This window comes from Alosa pseudoharengus, unplaced genomic scaffold (genome assembly GCF_046254945.1).
Source record: "Alosa pseudoharengus isolate Yale_2024_CS ecotype anadromous, Long Island Sound unplaced genomic scaffold, YU_APseudo_1.1 YU_APseudo_1.1_scf_4, whole genome shotgun sequence".
In the NCBI taxonomy this organism is placed as follows: Eukaryota; Metazoa; Chordata; class Actinopteri; order Clupeiformes; family Clupeidae; genus Alosa; species Alosa pseudoharengus.
Window position 1 is genome coordinate 21,207,714 of NW_027468774.1, and position 20,177 is coordinate 21,227,890.

At 43.0% G+C, this 20,177-nt stretch overlaps 2 protein-coding genes across 2 annotated transcripts in view; both read left to right on the forward strand.

Annotated features, from left to right (window-relative positions):
- The window catches only part of prkcab (protein kinase C, alpha, b), a 135,652-nt gene extending 130,588 nt beyond the window's left edge, over positions 1-5,064 (forward strand). Inside the window, exon 17 of the mRNA XM_076265264.1 lies at positions 640-5,064. Within this exon, the coding sequence (XP_076121379.1) occupies positions 640-807 (168 nt within the window). The 3' untranslated portion in view covers positions 808-5,064. The remainder of the gene's footprint in view (positions 1-639) is intronic.
- Positions 5,065-8,456: 3,392 nt separating this feature from the next.
- Positions 8,457-19,468, forward strand: cacng5b (calcium channel, voltage-dependent, gamma subunit 5b). The gene is made up of 5 exons (XM_076266836.1): positions 8,457-8,670; positions 18,099-18,185; positions 18,566-18,706; positions 18,944-19,089; positions 19,211-19,468. Exons 1-5 carry the CDS (start codon positions 8,475-8,477, stop codon positions 19,466-19,468), a joined length of 828 nt encoding a protein of 275 aa, XP_076122951.1. The 5' UTR covers positions 8,457-8,474.
- Positions 19,469-20,177: the final 709 nt, after the last annotated feature.

Here is a 20,177-nt window from a genome sequence, read left to right on the forward strand (position 1 = left end):
GCGGCAGAATGCTGGGGTCCCTATAGAGGCCGGCACCTGAGGGTCCAGTCTTCTTCAACGAGAACACAGAGAGAACACAGAGCAGGAATGGAGGCTGTATGGTCGATAATGGAAGGGATGCTTCACTGACTCTAAATAAGGGCTACTTGTTGAAAAGGGACAGCTGTGTGTGTGTGTGTACTGTGTGTGTGTGTGTGTGTGTGTGTGTGTGTGTGTGTGTGTGTGTGTGTGTGTGTGTGTGTGTGTGTGTGTGTGTGTGTGTGCCTGTGTGCGTGTGTGTGAGTTTAAAGCATGAATGGAAGGAGAAAGCTTTTCTAAGCATCAATCTGATTCATCTCCTCCAGAGGCTAGCGAGTATAGAGCAGTTTCTCTCTCTGTCTCTCTGTCTGTCTGTCACCTGACCCCCTCCTCCTGAAAGGATCCCATAGAGTTCCTTTGGTCATATCACTTAAGCCTTTCAAAGGCAAGCGCCTAAAATAGCCCTCGCAGATAAAAGAGAGGAAAACAAACATGTCCACTCCATCAGTGTCCATTCACAGATAAGGCCAGCAGACTAGAGCTGTGTCCAGGCCATACGGGGGACAGCTTCTGATCCAACCGATCTGATGTTTCTGTCCCTGTCTTTTTTATTCTGTGCAGTGCGGCAAAGGAGCAGAGAACTTCGACAAGTTCTTCACACGCGCGCAGCCTGTGCTGACTCCGCCTGACCAGCTCGTCATCGCCAACATCGACCAGAGCGAGTTCGCCGGCTTCTCCTACATCAACCCGCAGTTCGTCCACCCGTCCCTGCACAGCAGTGTCGTATGAGGGGCCACTGGGAGGAGCCGAGGGAGAGGCTGAAGGGGGAACGGGGCTTTTGAGCACTTCAGGACATGCAAATCCAAATTGCTTGTAATTAAAACGTCATTACAGATGGTCACCATAAAAGAATTATTCAAACCCAAAATTCAACATCTTATCCGAGGAAAAAGTATGAATTTCCATTTTTACTAGCAACAAGGTCCCCATATGTAAATGCATTTTGCTTAGCACAGGGGCAAGATTGTGGCATTACCAAAGTCTGTATTGGCAAGTATCGCTAATTAGCAGCCATCTTGGAAACACCTCCAAACAGCTATTTTGGACAAAACAGATTGGACTCCTATCTAAATAGTCTAGTGTAGTGGTTAGGGAGCCGGGCAGCCCAACAAGTTGTTGGTTTAAGTCTGGCTGTGTGCCACTGTTGTGCCCTTGACCAAGGGACTTCACCCCGAATCGCTCTGAGTCGACTGGCCTGTAATAATTGACATATGTAAGTGGCTTTGGATATAAGCGTCAGCCAGATGAAATGAATAAGTATAGAAAGGAAAGAGGAGAGTCTCATAACTCTGCATAAAATGGTCAAACAGACATTAGAAGTAAATCGCTGGATTCACTGTTTAAATCTGACATGAATGGCAAAACAATTGTCAGTAGTCAATGACATAAGGCTGAAATGCTGACTTTTTCCCCAGATTTGCTGTGCGTACATGCACCCAATGTGATAGTGCTTCTGCTGTAGCAATTATAGATATAAACAGAACGTGCAGGAGAGGCACAATGTACAATACAAGGCAGACTTCCAGTTATAGTTCTGCCCTCTTTCGCATTACAGACTCCCCCATTCAATTCTCCCGCCGTCATTATGTCTCTGGCATTACAAACCTGTTTTACACCAAATGACTTATAATAAGTCCCAAAAGAGAGAGATACAGAGATAATTGTGTCCATTCAAAGTCCAGACCATGTGAGTCCCATTTGCAAAGCTCAGCCAGCGTCCCCCAGATCTCCTGACAGTCAGTGTTGGTTAGGGTCCACAACTCTCCGATTGAAAAAACCAGCTCAGTGTATGTGTGTGAGGTGGCCGCTGCGGTCACGTCTGGTGCGCTATTCCAAGGGACAATAGACAGTGTGATACTCTTCCATCCGCAGTATGCCTTTCCCGTTGTGCACCGCCGCCTTCTCTTCTCCCCTCGTGAAGCATGCAGACTTACAGCTGTTTTAGAGCTCCTTCCCCCCCTACCTACCTTACTGCCATTTCTATCACAACTACGGTATTCAATATATCATACATATATATATACAAATATATCTATATTTGTAAAAACTGACAAAATTATTATGTATAAAATAATAGTCATCTGTAGTTTCGGGAGTGCCAAAACGAGACAATACCTGCACCCAAACTGTTTTCTATCTTAGTGTGTCTGTATGCATTTAGCAAGTTCCTACTTAGCGACTCTTTTGTGGATACTGTATCTCTTCTCTGAACTCTCTGAGTTTGAGCATGACGAGACCCTTTCTGATGCACTCCCCCCCTCACCTCTGCCAGTGGACAGCAGCCTGCAGTATACTGAGGCTGTAGACTTTAATATGTCCTTCAGAGGACCCTCTCTCACATAGCAGAGGTGACCGATGCCAGTTACAGAGTATATGAGGGACAAAGTAAAGTTGTTCACAGCGGAGTGTGAAAATGCATGGCAAGACGACATCAACTGATACATATATTATGAACTTTGGTGTAAAATTACGTAGAAGAACAGATTTAAAATTACAGAAGATAAGCTATGAGAGAATTTCTGATGAAACTCTGATGACATGTGCTTCTTGTATCATTCTTAGAGGAGGTGAATGGCAACTGAGCAAACGTGTTTGGATATGAACACACTTTGCACTGCTTTGCAGAAGTAATTTGAGTAATTTTTTAAAATACTGGTAAGCGGGGGCCCTGCTTGCTGACCAAGTAACATATACCGTACGGAAGCACAGTGGTGAGATGGTGGACATGCTCACTGGCCGCATGATGCTCGCGGCACCTCCCCATGCTAGCAGCGGAGCGGTTACCTGCCGTCCGTCCGTCCTCCCGTCGTCCAGAAGGCGTGTGAGGTGTTTTAGGGCCAGTCAATTAGGGGGCTGTGGTGCTGCCTGCAGGACCCTGTCAATCCCCCACCGCATGCCTCTTCTCCTCCGAGCCGAAAAATACTCAGTAGATTATTCACTAGGGAGGCTCTGTCTGTCCAGTATCCAACGCCACGCTCAGAACGTGAGGTTATGTATTACACAAAATATGATTTTTGTTTTGTTTTGTGTGTTTTTTTTCTTGTAGGTTTTTATGTCTTGATAAGTTACTATTTTGCATTGTTCTTTTTGGAGTAAGCTCATTTTCATTTTTCATGTCTTATTGTTTTGTTTTATTTTTGACAACAAAGGTGTTTACTTTTCAAAAATACACAATAATTGATCTTTATTTTTTGTAAATATTAAACAGGCAGTTTCAAAAGACTAAGTTGCAGATTTTATACCAAGAATTGAATGTGCTTTTACTAACTTAGATGGTGAAAGATTTCTACATGTTTAGATTATATATAAAAAAGGAGATTATTTGGCTAAATCTTTGATAGTTTTGGTATCAGAAAACCTTGTAATATGTATTCACATATCACATATGTATTGGCTATGTGTTTGTCTTTTAATTTATAATATAGTAGGGTAAGCAGTATCTAAGGACAGACTGTGAAGTGTGGGCTGATTGATTGTGTGCTTGCCTTGATCCTTTATTTGAAGTGGCTCAACATGTCCTGCTTTATTGAGTTTTTTATTTGTTTTGTTTCGTTTTGTTTTGGGCTTTTGCTTCATGCATGTAAGGTTAGGCAAAACAAGCATGCAGTAAAAACAAGGTTTTAGCATGTTCCAAAGACCCCAGGTCTGTCAGCATGGATTTCGGATGTCATACGACTTGCCAAGTGAGACACCTGTCCTGCCTTACACCCCTCTCTCTCTCTCTCTCTCTCTCTCTCTCTCTCTCTCTCTCTCTCTATCTATCTCTCTCCCTCCCTCCCTCTCTCTTTCTCTCAGTTATATAGTGTATTTTCTGTTTTCCAAGAATTTGAAAAGGATTCAGTCAAGCATGTCTAAAAAGTGATTCTAACATTTAGGCTTTGAAGAACTCGGCTGTTTGTGTGCATTGTGTTTAGCCTGCTGACGAAAGCTTGTTTAAACTTTTGGTGGAATTCCATCAGGAAACGTCACTACTGTATTACAAGGCCACACTTCTCCTGGACTATGGGCTCCACATGCTTTGATTGAATTCAGCTAAAACAATCAGATCCATCTCTGCAGTAAATGACATACTGTACATCATTGTATTCTCATACACTCTTTGTGCCAAAGCCTACTAATGTACACATACTCTTCTCCATACCAATTCTGATGTGTTATAAGAGTGGCTATTCCATGACCAGTAGTTAGAGACCTAAAAGCCACTATGTACGGTCATTCCTTTGCCCTTTAACAAGGTATAGAAGATTCCAGAATCTTTACCACAATCCTCTCTCCACATGTGCCAAATCGTGTCTACCCAGATATTATCAGGTGCTCTAACTGTTGAACTTCATCATATCTGATCAAAGCTCGAGTCCTCAATGATCCTCAAGCGTCATGCCATTCTATCAGACCCCTCAGCATATTTGAGAATAATTATATCATATCAATACTAATATCATCTTGGGTACCAAAATATAACCTGTGGGAGCAAAACCATTTCAACTAGTTCTAGTTCCATGAACCATGATGACAGAGGCAGCCACTCTGGAACATTGTCTCACATTGAGAATCATCCAGAATGCTCGTCTTAACCACAAAGTAGGATCCCTCGCGCAATCAAATGAAATTCCAGAGTAGATGAACTTGTACACAGGTTCATCTTTAGATATGCACTAGCCCCAAGGACAGACAAGCTGCCTGATCTGTGTATTGGGCACACACCTTGGTAGCCCCACAGCTCAAGATTTGATTTGACCTTTCAAACAGATGCCCTGCGAATATGGAGCGAAAAACAAAAGTATCTGGTTTTGCTCAGATAATCATCTGTTGAGCTCATCTTCTCTTTGGAGGGTGAATCCTTGGAGTGCTTTCTGGAATTAGGCTACGTTTCTCTACTTTCAACTCACCTATCATGCTGTTTGCCAGGATCCTGCTACAGTATATGTTTTCTTTGTTTATTGTGGTGTGAAGGATACTGTGTATGAATAAATGTATTTAAAAATACTCAGCTTTTGTGGTCTTTGAAAAGGTTAATAGTGGATTTTTTCCATACCAAGGAATGTTGTCTATGACCTCACATCAGATATGTAACACTTTATATGAACCCAGTAAATTACACTTTCTATGAAGCCAGTATTCATAAAGCATTATGAATACATTTATAGAAGGTTATAAACCATTCATAAAGACTCATGTATTGTCATTAGTATATCTAACCATGTATGCATTTCATGACTTTGTTCATTATGATGTTACCGTATAAGACTTGAAGCTGTAGGTGGTTCGCACTCTGAAGAAAAGACTAGACAAAGTCTTACAAAAAAGGAGCGACTGGTTTTAATAGAGCAAAAATAAGACCGTGTAAGACTTGAAAGCTTGAAGTGTCACAAAGGATTATAAAGCTTATTTCACCACTTCATAGCATATACAGTAACATCATAATGCTTTATGAACACAGTCATGAGTATGTATAAATAGTTATATATGATGCCAATAATTAAGAGGCTTTATAAATTATTTATGCCCCTTTATGAATGTGTTTATAATACTGTATGAATACTGGGTTCATAGAAAGTACTGTTATTACCGATATGTCTTTACATATTGCAGACATACAGTGAATAAGAGTTTTACTTCCCAAGCTAAGAACACACAAGGGAAGTCAGAGCTGCTCAATGTAAGATGATAAACATGAATATAAAAACATCTCTGCAAATTAAGCAGTATGTGGACACAAATCATTTACTTTGTTCTGGTGGGACAAAATCGACCTCACCAGCTATAATCATACTTAATAAATAGTTTGGCCTCCTCCAGTGCTCTTTATTCTAGTGTGGGTCTCATCTACTCATTATAAATGTCAGATACCAGCTTCCCATGCCTTTTATTAAGGCATCAAAGGGATCATACAAGAGCTGTCCAAATAGAAATGCTAAACCTGAGCTCAGATCAAACAAAAGAAATCAGATCCCTAACACACCAATACACAGTATACAATCAAAACATTCAATCATCACATACCAGGGGCCCTAATTTAAAAATAAGAAAAATGCATAACTATACTAAATGTATTTGCTATTTTAATACCATGAGCAAGATTCAAAGCACAAACATTGTTAGACCGGCTCAATGCTCCCACACACAACACAATACATTTAGTTCATGACACTTTGCTAAATGACTGAAATCACACGCCCATAATTTAATTTGGGGCCCAGTTCTTTTTCTTTAAATTAAAATTGTCAGGCTTTTCATGCAGTAGCCTATGCTTTTTTATTATCTTTATTTACACTGTGAATAAATACCATGTTGAAATGTTAGAAAGATCATCACATGACACAAATCCCTAGGATCTGACCACCATGTATACAAGGAACTGAGATCATTGACTGCAGTATTGACTGAGCAGGAGAGTGGAAGACTGCTACGAAGTATGGTACAATTCCAGGAGATTGGCATTCTTCACATCAAGTCAATGGGCAAGTATTATTTTTCTTTTTTAATTAACTGAAATGTATACACTTATTTAACTTATGTAAAGTCAAGCTTATATCACCAATAATTCCATTCTCCAACATTTGTATAGTAAGAGCTTTCTCTGTTAAGCTCAGTTTCCACTTAACAGGCCATACCCATTATGTCCAAAACGACTGCGGTGTCTGAATGTGCCAATAGTATATTATTAACTCTGAATATACTGTATATAGGCAAATGGATCGAATTAAAAGGAATATGATTAGCACCTGATTACATAATTTGATTTGTCCTTAAACAAATCACCTGCTTTGGCGCAAAATGTGATAAATTCTGAGTATGCAAGGGCTTGGCACGTGCAACCAGCATGCATCGCACTGCGCAGCGCCGCCTTCAGTTGAAATAACCAAAACTAAATGCCTATGGAAGGAAAGAAAAGGACCTAGTGGGAAGGAGGGCACGACCTAATCTGACTCTTCCACTGAAACGATTGGGTCACCAGACAACAGACACATTGGGTTCAGGAACGATGGGTTTCTAATTCACGTCCAAGGTCCAACTGAGCATTGTGAGGTGCAGGATAAGAACAAATCCATTTTAGTTCAACCTAAACCGCACCACAGCCGAGAAGAACTTGAAACACAGCACAATTAACGTCTTCATCCCTGTGTAAGGCTTCTGACTACAGAAACAGCAATCACAACTGGTGTGCTCGCCCTTCGCATTGTTTACTCATACTTACACAGGCAGCAAGAGGGTGGACTGCCTCCAACTGCAAGAACTGAACACGCAAATTACGCACAGCAGCTCACGCGACTCCAGGTACGGTAAAAGTTTCCACCTGCATTCTTTGTTTATTTCTTTTTACTGTGGTGTCCAGAGATCCAAGTATGCCAATTCATTAACTCCAGCTATGTTTTCAATGGCAAAGTGATACAGCACTCGTGTTATTACGTGAGCAATTATATGTGTTCAGTATGTGCTTGATTTGCACCCGCCGGTTCAGAATGTGTTGCTGATCACTACTGACCGTTACGAAGATGTTCCTTTGTGGTTTGTGATATTATTTCTGAACTGTAAAATTTAAGATTTTTGCATTAATTTTTGCCATGGTCATGCTGTGCGTAAATCTAAAATCGGACAGTTATCAAGGTGATCATTGACATGATCAGCTTTCGACCGTCTTCGACAGGTGCATCACCTTTAGGTAGCCTACCAGTTGAAATAACCTTGGATCGGAAATCATGTCATGAAATCATGTCATCATTCTCCATAAGGATATTATTAAGAGCGTTTTCCATATTATATCGATTCAAATACAAATGGCACATTTACAGACAACTATACATTTGTGCGTTTTTGTTTGATTCCATTTAAGAAGCTATCACACGCTTTTACATACCAACATGAGGAAACCCACCGAAAAAAGTGTTTTTGTGGTTTGGCCTTCAGATAACCTGAAGATCTTAAAACCCTTAGGGGTGTCATGACACCCTTCAGCCCTCAGGTGTCAGAGCCGCAAGGCAATCAGAATCTATAACATTCTAAGCATCCCGGTAGGCCTACTGAGTTATAGCTTTTTTGAGGTAGCATTGTAACTGCTGGTGTGCTGTAATGCATGGGAAACTCACCTGATGTTAATTGCAATGATTCAGGGAAAATGTGGAGAGATATGTTCTTTTGTGTTTATTTATTTGCACGAGTGTCTTTCTGAGGTTCTGCAGTGTTTTTTTTTGTTACTTTTACTTTTTTAATATACTTCATCATCATAATACATAGTATGCAAGAATATTGACGTTGATCTCCACAAGTTCACATTAGTCTGCATTAGAAGCATCCGTGTCTGTGTGCGGTCTGTTTCATGCATGTCTCTTCACAGGTGCTGTGTGCGCGCGTGTTGCTTGCTTTGGCGCCCTCTAGTGTCAGCCGGCGGGAGCAGCATGAGCCTGTGTGGGCGGAAGGCACTGACGCTGCTGAGCAGTGTGCTGGCGGTGAGCGGCCTGGGCCTCCTCGGTGTGGCCGTCAGCACCGACTACTGGCTCTACCTGGAGGAGGGCGTCATCCTGCCGCTCAACCAGAGCGCCGACATACGCATGTCCCTGCACTCGGGCCTCTGGAGGGTCTGCTTCATGGCAGGTAAATGAGACTGTGTGTGTGTGTGTGTGTGTGTGTGTGCCTGTGTGTGTGTGTGTGTGTGTGTGTGTGTGTGCGTGTGCGTGTGTGTGTCTGCGTGCGTGTGTGTGTGTTCATGCGTGCAAGCTTGTGTGTGTACGACGTGCATGTGCATGTTTGTGTGAGTATTGACATCTGCGTGTCCCTGCACTCAAGCCTCCAGTGGAAAAGCCACCTGTAGATCAAGCAACCGTCCTTGGCAACAGTGCCGCTGCTACCACCACGTGCATCACGACGCCAAGGGGCGTCTGGGGCATCACAATTTAGGCAATGAATATCAGTAGCTTTAGTTCAAATGGCTTTTCATTCTACCAAACGATTACAATGTTAAAATGCAACAGCATGTTACATACAAGGCAGGACTATAGTCAACCCCCTAACCACCATAAAAAAACATTGGAGTGAGCTAAAGAGGGGAATGCACAGGGGAGGACCCAGGAATCTGAATGATCTGGAGAGATTCTGTAGAAAGCAAGTTGCATTCTGTAACTTTATTAGATGTTGTAAGACTAACAGCTGTTATCAACTTTAGAGAGTAGCCTATTATATGGAGGGATACCAATAATTTTGGCAACTGCTTTTGTAAAAAATATTTATTCCTTGATGAAGTAACAGAATAAATGTGCTTCCCTTCAAGATTGGATTTTTCCTCATTGTTTTCATTGTGAAATGTATATACATTTTTACTCAACTCTAAAATCTCTTAAATAAATGTAACATGAGATAATAGAGGAACAACACAATGCAGTATGATTTAAATGAAATTCAATACATTTATTGTAAACACAAATGTTAATGCAATGTTATGTAGACTATCTAAATTCCCTCTTTGGCCTACATGTAGTAAGGCCCCTTCTTGACAAATCCGTGCAGAATTTTCCTTCTATCTTCATCTCTCTCTTCAGGGATTTTATTTGTGTGCCACACACACAGCAGGCTGTGGTGTGGGATTGTCTTCCTCAGTGGTCAGTGTGGCCTGTGTGGTTGTATTCTGGGTAGTAATGTCCCTCCTCTCAAAAGATCCATGCAGAATTTTCCTCCTCTCTTCCTCCATCACGTCACTCTTCTCAGGGGTGTCAGGCGTGTGCCACGCACCGGCCTGTGGTGTGGGCTTCCCAATTGTAGGCTGGTGTCTGTGCCAGTCCAGTTTCAACTGAGGCACAGGTCTCGCTCCGTCTCCATTACCATGGAACAGGGATGAGGTCTTACCGCCCCCCTCGTCCAGCTGATTGTCCCATGGTCAATAGATGACTCATTATGGAGACAGATGAAATTATTATAATTAGTAAGACTGACAACATTAAAATGTCCATTTAAACTCTATTCAACCATCTGAAAATGTGATACTTACTGCAGTCCTCTTTGCTGAAGTCTCAATCACCATCTCCATCAACCTTCAGTGGAGATGGGCTCCTACCACCCCCCTCGTCCAGCTGAGGTATCCCTTGGTCAACAGATGATTCGATCAGGGCTGTCGAGAGAGATGAAATAATTATTTTTATTCATAAGTCCATTTTGATTATTTTAGGCTATTCTATCTGAAAATGTTATACTTACTGCAGCCCTCTTTGCTGGTCTCTTGATCAGGCTCACTGATGTTCTCTTTCTCAGCTCTTGGGCGAGACACGAGCCTAGCATTAGCCATCTCAGCATGGTGGATAGCGATCACTGTATGCTCACCCTCAAGTCTCTCTGCAGGCCTATCCTTCACCTCATCCCGAGACACTACTACAGTCTCCACACTCTACACCTTGGAGATGTCCATCTCAAGGGCCTCCTTTCTCCTCCTGTCTGCCATCTCCTTCTTGAGGTGCTTAGCCTCCTTTCTTTTCTTCTTCTTGCTGGTGTCAACCCTCTCATTCCTGTGCTTCTTCTTTTGGATCGGTAGACAGTAGCTGAAAAGTTCGCAGAGCTTCATTATTTTCACCTGTTCGCTTTGAAGTGACTTAGCAGATTCTTGGAATTCACTCAAGATTCTACTTTGCACATCTTGGAATGAAATCTTCGGAGTTTTGCAAATAAACGTTCTACCTGATGTTGTCACAGCAATAAATGTAGTCTTTTAAATCTGGAGGAGCAACAAAGGGTAGAATGTTCATTCAGCTGTAGCAAAGATCCTTGATTACTAGCTGTAGCCTACTCAGATCTGTGTAGATGCTAGAGCAAAGATTCTCTTTGGTTATGGTTATGGCAGAGAGGGTCTTTGGTTATGGTATTTGGTTAATAAGTTTGTCCAAAGTGACTTACAGTATATGAACACTACATTAGTTAAAAAATAGTAATAATAACAACAATATCAATAAGAATATAAAATGTCAACAATAAGAATAATTGGCAACAATGTAAATAAACGTTTTCACGTTTTGTAAATTTATTAATTAAGTGCCGGTGAACAGACGAGCCTTTCAACATTTCTTAAAAAGTCCCAATTTACTTTCACAAATAATTCGCACAGTAGGCCTATTCCCAAACATTTTTTAAGCAAAAAAAAAAAACATGTTGTATGTGTTGGTATTGCATTTTTTTCCTGAGAGTAGATTTGCTTCTTTTAAGATTAGATATTTCCTAATTGGCTTCCTTCCATGTGACAATAGTATACATTGCCAAATATATTTTACATCTCTTACTCAACTTCACCAGGGGGGGCCAACAATTGTGGAGGGTACTGCATACACTATCTATAATTAACACAACTGGACCTCACATTAACAGTGCACCATTTATAAATAAGTTTAAACAGCACCAACTGCTAGTAGTAATTTAGTAGTAATAGTAGTATTTCTCTTAAGAAATTAATATTTTAAGCAAAAATCCTTTTTTAATATTTTGCAAATATGCAAATGTACTCTTTGGAAAACAGTCATAAAGTAATATATTGCAGTGTTAGTGAAAAAACTCAGAAAGAAGCAAGGGAATACAGGAAGAAACCAACAAACTCAAAGAAACCAATAATTGGAATCAGACAAGTTTGCTTATGTTTGTTGACAGTGTTGCACTGTCAACAAACAGATAGTCTCAGAAAAGTGTCTCCCTTTTTTGCTATTCTGGGCTTATAACCACAGCCCTGGTCCCTGATGTTTGGAGGATACGGAGGCTTTGGCACACTGTGTCATCTTGGAGCAGAGCATGTGCACAGCACACCCACCCAGAAAGTGATGGCTCACAGCAGGGGGAGACCAAAGCGCCACCCGGAGCTGTCTGCCCTCGCTAACAATGCAGCCAATTTAGCAACACCAGACAAGCCCTCATTACATGGGTGGAACTGAGAGCGTGGTAAAAACGCTGCCTCCCTGACAACTATCACCATGGCAATAGCTAAAGGACATTTTAAGGGGAGTGGGTGGTTTGGGGTGGGTGGGGGGATTGATCATAGTTTAAGAGCAATGCCAGCAGATCACTGCTTGGGTTTTTATTTGCAATGAAAGCCTATACATATACATTGCATCTCATTTGCATACCCTGGTCACTCGTTCTGCAGGGAAAGCAGACCTGCTTTGCCTTCTCCAACAATCAGTTTGTCTTTCCACTCCTATAGCCGATCAACTCTGCCGCAGCGCAGAGCTCCGTTCCTCCAGCGTCTCCCCCTCTGTTCATGCAACATGTTTTTCAACTCAGCAAGTTATGGCAGCCCGCGTGCAGCCCTCTACCTTGCCTGCCGCTACTGCGGCCTCTTTCTCTATTCCTAATCAGCCTTTTCCCCCTGCTCACTCAACTCAGCAAGTTATGGCAGCCCGCGTGCAGCCCTCTACCTTGTCTTGCGCTACTGCGGCCTCTTTCTCTTATTCAGCTAATCTACCCTCCCCACTTTTCTCTTTACCGAAACAGGGTGCTGCGCAACCTCCTCCCCCTTCCGTCTTTAGGTTTTTCCTTTCCCCATCATCTCCCGCCGGCGCGAACCGCGTTCGAGCCCACGTTTTTCCCCAGCCCTTTCCCTGGATTGGTGCCACCACCCTATCCCATCTCGGCATCTCATCTGAGACCATGTCTACATGAAATAGTAACAAAATATAATCTATGTGGTGATCACAAAATGTATTTAAGGGAGCATCGCTTTCACCCCAACTCAATGCCTGCGTTGGCCGTAAGGTAGCTGATACACAGGAGCTGTGGCTCTATCGCTCATTGCTAAGAGGGCAAGGAAAGGAATTTTTTTCACCTTTAAATATCTGAGAGTTTTTTGCCTTCCTCTGTGTTCAGAGAGTGCCAGCATATTAAAGCCCTTTCCTAGCTCAAGGGAGCACCTACACCACCGTGTATCTCTGCTCCGTATTTTAATTGCTTATTTTGCTAAATTGGGGTACATTAGATGGCGAACTTCACAACCGCGCGTTTTGGGCTGTCATTTTCAACATCTCTCCTGCAGCCCTATACAATTTTGGCTAATTACTTTTTTCCATCGCATGGATAGATCCCCTCTACAGACTACGGACGCTCTGTCGGCTCGTGTCCATTATCGTGTCAAAGCCCACCACGCCGCACATAGCCCATTGATTTCCTATGGAGATCGGCAAGGCGTGGTTTACGCTTCCGCAATGCACCTTGGGAAGGCGGTGCAGCCATTCTAACAGAGGCGGTGTCACTCCCCGATGTGAGTCGCGCATGCGTCACATTGCTACTTTTTGCGACCAAAGATTCTAGAGCGCTACGAGCAAGATGGATTACTGTCTGGAAAATACGTTGGATATGTTGAAGTACGTTCTATGACTCTATAGGCGCCATTTTAATAAGCTCAGGTGTCGTCACAGACGCTGGCTACCGTGGGAATCCTATGGCGCTGATCCTAAAATGTTATCAATATTTGTTCTTTAAAGCTGTATGTTGAAATTACGAGAAACCCAATAGACCACACCATGTCTAGACCAGTTAAATATATTGTGTAAAGACAATGTTGAATTATTTCCGAGGGTAAATTAGGCTAGGGCACTGACATCTGTCCATCATCCACCAAAACTAAGTTCAATAGGCCTATGTTTGGGATATAGCGTCGTTAATGTAATTTCGTTACTTTGTTGGGAAACGAAGTAGTCTAAAGGTAGCCTACATTTAAATTTCATTAATTTTGAACAAAGTTAGTATTGTACCCTATTTAACACAACGTTGTCTGTCGCGTTATTAATCGCACACGCAAATTTATTCAAACGGCTAAGGAATTAACTGTAGCTTAATTTGTGGAGATCGAAGAGAAAGCATCTGTTTGACAAAGGCCTACTGTTGCCACAGACGGCACGGTCTACTTGTCAGTCTTGCACGTCCGATTAGAGGGCTTTCCTTCGTTTACGCTCACCATCTTAAAAAGACGCGCATGCAAGTCAACACTGCGCTGAAACCTCAAGAATCAGTCAAATCGCGAAAAGCCACAGCTCTTAATTGTCTCGTGTGATGAAATGCGTTCATAATCCACTTCTTATGTCATAAACGTTGAATGCCTATGGAAAGGTTTTGTGGTAGGATTGTCCAATGGTCAGTGTTGCTTCAATTTGTGTTTTGATTTATGCGACGAACCGATGCTGGGTTCATCAGTTTTGCGCAAGTTTAAAACATTTAGCCGACTGCCTAATTTGTCATTTTCGTTCTATAAGTTCCATTTTTCATGTCATGAATGTAACATGCCTATGATAAGGCTTTGCAGTTGTACAAGATGGTCAATCTATTGTCTCAATTGTGATTCATGTGATGCGCACACCGATGCTGGGTTCATGCACCTGATCAGCCTAGAACAGGAACATTTTGGAGAGGGAATGAGAGAATGAACGCACGCAAGAAACACTTTTTAATTAAACGTAGGCCTAATTTACAAAGACATCGTAAAACACTGAAAGTTAATATTTACACCACGGGTCTCACGTCGCTCTCAAGCTCAGTCGCGTGCTGCCCTCTTTTGAGCTTGCGAGAGGCTTAAGATGCACAATTGCGCATATAATAAAAAGTAAATAATGCTTAATTAAATAAAGGCATGTGCTTACGCAGCCTATAAGTAAAGAAAAGACCCCTGCCATAATTTGAGGATTTACAGTAGGTGCCGTCCGTATATAAATAATAGGACTACAGCTATTTTATAACTCAAGCAAATTGTTTTATTAACATATAATTGCACAAATTAAGTCAAACGGTTAGATTCATCTGGACGTGTTTTAAGTTGGCTGCAGCCTGTAAATAGGCTAATGATTTTTGAAAACGAACTTCTGTGGTCATATGCATTTTACATAGGCAAGCAGGACAATTTGGGAGTTTTTTACTGCATGGAAACGATACAATAGTGTCAAGCACGGTTGTGTTTAGCCTATACCATTTGCATTTATTTAAGTTATGAACATCAGACGCTTGAGTGAAATCTCGACCTTATTAGTGATTGATATAGCCTTATATCTTACGCGCTGTGTTTAAGCAGGCCGTGAACAAAGGGTAAACTTATAGCCTACAGGTAGGAAAAAGAAAAATGGTGATAATATAACTAACGTTAAGTTAGTTTGCCTGCTAGCTAGCTTATCAGTAGGCTATACAGTCTCTCAATGGGAATTTATGTGATCTATTTACCAGTGCAATAGCTACTTCTGTCTAAATAATAGGCTTATTTACCTCTCCTTATTCAGTGTAAACTTGGAAAAAGATCAATCGGGCCTTTCACACTGTCAGTTATTGCAGTTCATTACCGAGAAAGAAAAAAAAAACAGCTGGTAACGTTATAAACAGCTGTTCAGGTGGGCTCATAGAATTGGAACTGTATATGACATTTTGGGCTGAGCTTATTAAAATGGCGCCCTGTCAGGCTCAAAGCGTACTTCATGCCTATGACGTAACTGATCTATCTTGCTCCGCTCTAGAATCTTTGTTTGCGACTACCAGTGCTATTAGCCACAGAATAATGACATTAGCCTACACAGCAGTAATGTATTATTTAGAGTAAGGCATCAAAATTTCACGGCATGATCTCTAATGTCAGTTCTAGATTAGAGGCTGAAGTAGCCTGCTAGCGAGGGACTTCTGTAATATCAATAAAAATTGACCTACATAATGAAGTTTGTTCACTGCTGGCAAGTACAGTAAGCAAGTAGCTGCTAGGCTAAGTAAGCAATTAAGCACAACAAAGGCTGTCACTTGAATGGCGTTTGCTAACGTTAGCAATCAAACAATCTCAGATAGCTAAAACGTTTTTTAAACAGAAAAGTGAATTATTTTATAGATTTCAGTCGGATCCCTTGGCGTTATGCCGTAAAACCTATCAATCTGAGCATGCGTGACTCACATCGGGTAGCGACTCACATCGGGGAGTGACAGAGAAGTAAAGAAGTTGGGCTCTGCTGAACTTTATGCAAATGAGAGCGGTTAACGCAAGGCGGTTAGCCAATGAAAGTACATCATTGGTAAACAAGTTCTCTCCTTTGCTCTTGTCTTCCGGTCCGGAACAATAGCCTGCCAGAAATATTTGTTCCGCCTGATAATCATTGTTGGTTTCATGAAAATATATGAAGCTATATAGTGGTGAAGCCATTAAGTTTAGAACAAGTTTGCCATTGCACCCTATCAAAAAGACCTTGTTGGCGACTTGAACCAAGACAGAAGGTGCTTTGGAGGAACATGTCAGTGATATTTGTGAGTGTTTCAATAAAAGATGTTAACAGTATTACGTCTTAAGTAGGCTACCTCCACTTTAGTAGCTTACGTTAGCTGGCATTGTGTAATTAGATAAAACGTTACACCATACACTTTAGCCTATATACACGCCCACAAGCGGCAACGGGGGAGAGGGCTAGGTGTCTGCAAGTGTCTACGCCAATAATGGACACTTACGGCTCCCACACACAGCTGCGTGCATCGCGTTGGTGGAGACGCATCCCATTAACTTTACATGGTGACGTGATCCGTTGCCGAACTGAATTGTGGGTCCGTTGCGTTGCGTTTCTCCCGCCGCTCGCGTTGAGGAGTTCAGCTGTTGCTGCGCCGGCCAATCAAGCCAATCTATGGACGGCACCAATCAATCACATTACGGTTTTACTTCAAGTCATTTGCATAGCTACCGTCGGGAACACCCACTGGCATGCGTTGACGGAACGCAACTGTGTGTAGGAGCCGTTACGGCTCGTGTCCATTATCGCTGCAAAGCCCACCGCGCCGCACATAGCCCATTTATTTCCTATGGAGAGCGGCAAGGCGGGTGCAGAATTCGCTTCTCATAGAAATGAATAGGGATACTGCGTCGCGGTGTTCGCATCGCATGCTAGTGGAACTCGCTTCTGGTTTCAAACGCAGCTCAACGCTGTTCTTACGGCTCCCACACACAGCTGCGTGCATCGCGTTGCTGGAGACGCATCCCATTCACTTTACATGGACTCACGTGATCCGTTGCCGAACTGAATTGTGGGTCCGTTGCGTCGCGTTTCTCCCGCCGCTCGCGTTGAGGAGTTCAGCTGTTGCTGCACCGACAGACGGCACCGGCCAATCAAGCCAATCTACGGACGGCACCAACCAATCACATTACGGTTTTACTTCAAGTCATTTGCATAGCTACCGTCGGGAACACCCACTGACATGCGTTGACGGAACGCAGCTGTGTGTGGGAGCCGTTACGCAAGTCGGAATCCCAGCAGGCCATTACTCTACTCATAAATTTATGGTGCAGCCACCTAACGGCCTGTCAAGCTCTCAAAACTCTCTGCCCGTGGTCCTCCGACGCCTATCACTCTTATATCAGATCAAATGTCTCTGATCTGAGGAAATTAGCGCACTTCGCGCTCTCCCGTTGAATTTGTTCGCGTGGTCCTGTCTTTTATGCATTTTTTGGGGTGTATGGCGGAATCCTGCACGACTCCTGCCTGCACAGTTGACTCCTGCACGATCCCGCAAATCACTTCAGGACCCTGGCCAGAGACTTCGCCAAACATGCTTTTCTATTATGCTATTATATCTGTTTAAAATTACGGAATGTGAACTAGTGAAATGGAGCATGTACTGTATGTTTTCAGTTTTTGATACTTGGGGTCATTGGGATCATTATTTTCTTGCAAAAAAGTCACACACACACACACACACACACACACACACATACTCACACTGATATCATTCACATCAGAAAGTCAGACAGGATGGTAACTGTCTGTCAATCAACTTAACATGAACTTGTAGATTTTTGGGCATTCAAGAACACAAGTAAGCAAATCATTTGAGATTTAATGATATGAAAATATTCTATATGCTGTGTTGTTCAGATGTTCTGCACCTTCTGTTAAGCCATGTGTCTAATTCGGGATTTCTGTGTATGGCTGTTCATATTACTGTAAGGTACAGCGTGTCCATTTCCTTGGTCACTTCAGCCTTGTGTTTGTCTCTCACACTTGACCAGTGTTTCCTGTCCTGTTCTCATGTACCAGTGTGACTCTCAACAATCTGTCTCTCAGGTGAAGAGATGGGACGCTGCTTCACCATCGAGTACATCATGCCCATGAATGTTCAGCTAACCAGTGAGTCCACTGTCAGTGTGCTCAGTGAGTCCCATTTTCTGCTGCCCTCTTCTGGTGACTCAGACACACACAAACACATTTCGGAGAACTCATCAGGAATATTATAGAAATTAGTGGAAATATTGATAAGGTATTTTTCTAAGGTACTTCGATAAGGTGCTTTTGCAAAAATATTAACAATATAGCCTATAAATAAATAGAGTACATATATTACTGAATATGCGTTTCTTCAGAATGCAGTCTCTCTACAAATTATGTTTTAAACTTTTTTTAAAAATTGTTCGAAATATATACCTCAGAGCAGAATCTCTGTGCTAGGTTAGAAGCAAGGTAGCCTCTTGTGTCTGACCTCATTGGTGACTGTCAGTAATGAGCATTTCTATTTTGGGTTTGTCCCTGTTCAGAGATGATCCGTTCAGCCACACCCTTCCCCCTGGTCAGCCTGTTCTTCATGTTCATCGGCTTTGTGCTCAACAACGTGGGTCATATCAGGCCACATCGCACCATTCTGGCCTTCGTCTCTGGAATATTTTTCATCCTCTCAGGTATCTATCTACTCACTCTCTCTTTCTCTCTCTATCTCCCTCCTCCTCCCTCTCTCTCTCTCTGTCTCCCGGTGTCTTTATCCATCATTCTCTCTCCTGTTATCTCTCTCTCTCTTTCTCTTCCTGTGTTTCTCTCCATAATTTGTTCTCCGGTTCTTTACCTCTTTTTCCCTCTCTCTCTCTCTCTCTCTCTCTCTCTCTCTCTCTCTCTCTCTCTCTCTCTCTCTCTCTCTGCAGGCCTGTCGCTGGTGGTGGGTCTGGTCCTGTACATCTCCAGTATAAATGATGAGATGATGAGCAGCACCAAGAGCAGTGAATCCTTCATCAGCTACAAGTACGGCTGGTCGTTTGCCTTCGCTGCCATCTCCTTTCTCCTCACTGAGGTGAGTCTTACGCCTGCGCCACACTGTGCCTGCAGTTCTCATGCTGGTCTCTCTCTCTCTGTCTCGCTCTCTCTGTCTGTTTCTCTCACCTGTCACCTGTCTCTGTGTCTGTGTCCACCAGAGTGCGGGCGTGATGTCCGTCTACCTCTTCATGAAGCGCTACGCGGCCGAGGAGCTGTACCGCCCGCACCCAAGCTTCTACCGGCCACGACTGAGCGACTGCTCTGACCACTCGGGCCAGTTCCTGCACCCGGAGGCGTGGGCGCGTGGACGCAGCCCCTCTGACCTGTCCAGCGAAGCTTCGCTCCCGATGAGCGCTAGCTACCCGGCCCTGCTCAAGTGCCCTGAGTACGAGCAGGTCACCTCCTCGCCCTGCTGAGGGCCCGCACACTGCGGCCTCACGTCTCCCCCCTGACCCACGGCGGGCGGTCGAGAGGTTTGAGTCTGGAGCAAAGACTGAAGAGTTGAGCGTACAGAAAAAAAAAGGACTGAGAAGGATAGATGGATCTGGTTATGGATGAGCAGGGAGGTGCTTATTCATATTCTTTATCGTGATGTGGTTGAGATAGGGAGGAGGGTTTCTCTGTTTATGTCTCTGTTTTACTCTCTGCTTGTAATGTTCCGTGCCTTCAGAGTTTTCTCTCTGCCATCTGAGTGAGGTTGAGAGAGTTTGCTCGGAGCCATAAGTGGGGCTGGTGTTCGTGCTGTCAGGCATGCTTGAATTATGCATCAAAGCAGCAGTATTGTAAATGTCTCTGCCTCTACGAAAGCACAGTGGCCAAGTAAGCACACTGAGAATAGTGAATTGCAGTACTGGTCTAATCCTGCAGGGGGCAGCCACAAGCCATAACTCAAGCTCATTATTCATTGACCTCAGAACTGATAGAGGGTAAATTAATTTGGGAAATGGCCTGATCTGAAGCCCTGAGAAAATATCTTCTATTAATGCTGTTTGTGGAACATCACAATCAAACTGCTGCTGGGCTTAGCAGAGCTGTTGCTTTTGATCGTAGTGGTGCAGCTGCTGTGTCAAAGTCCATCTATTTTACAACCGCTTGATTTAATTACTTTCAGCTGGAGCCAGTGCT

Coding starts and splice junctions, on each gene's coding strand:
- cacng5b (XM_076266836.1), top strand. CDS start 8,475: ATGAGCCTGTGTGGGCGGAAGGCACTGACGCTGCTGAGCAGTGTGCTG. Junction 8,671..18,098: donor GAGGGTCTGCTTCATGGCAG/GTAAATGAGACT, acceptor TCTGTCTCTCAG/GTGAAGAGATGGGACGCTGC. Junction 18,707..18,943: donor AATATTTTTCATCCTCTCAG/GTATCTATCTAC, acceptor CTCTCTCTGCAG/GCCTGTCGCTGGTGGTGGGT.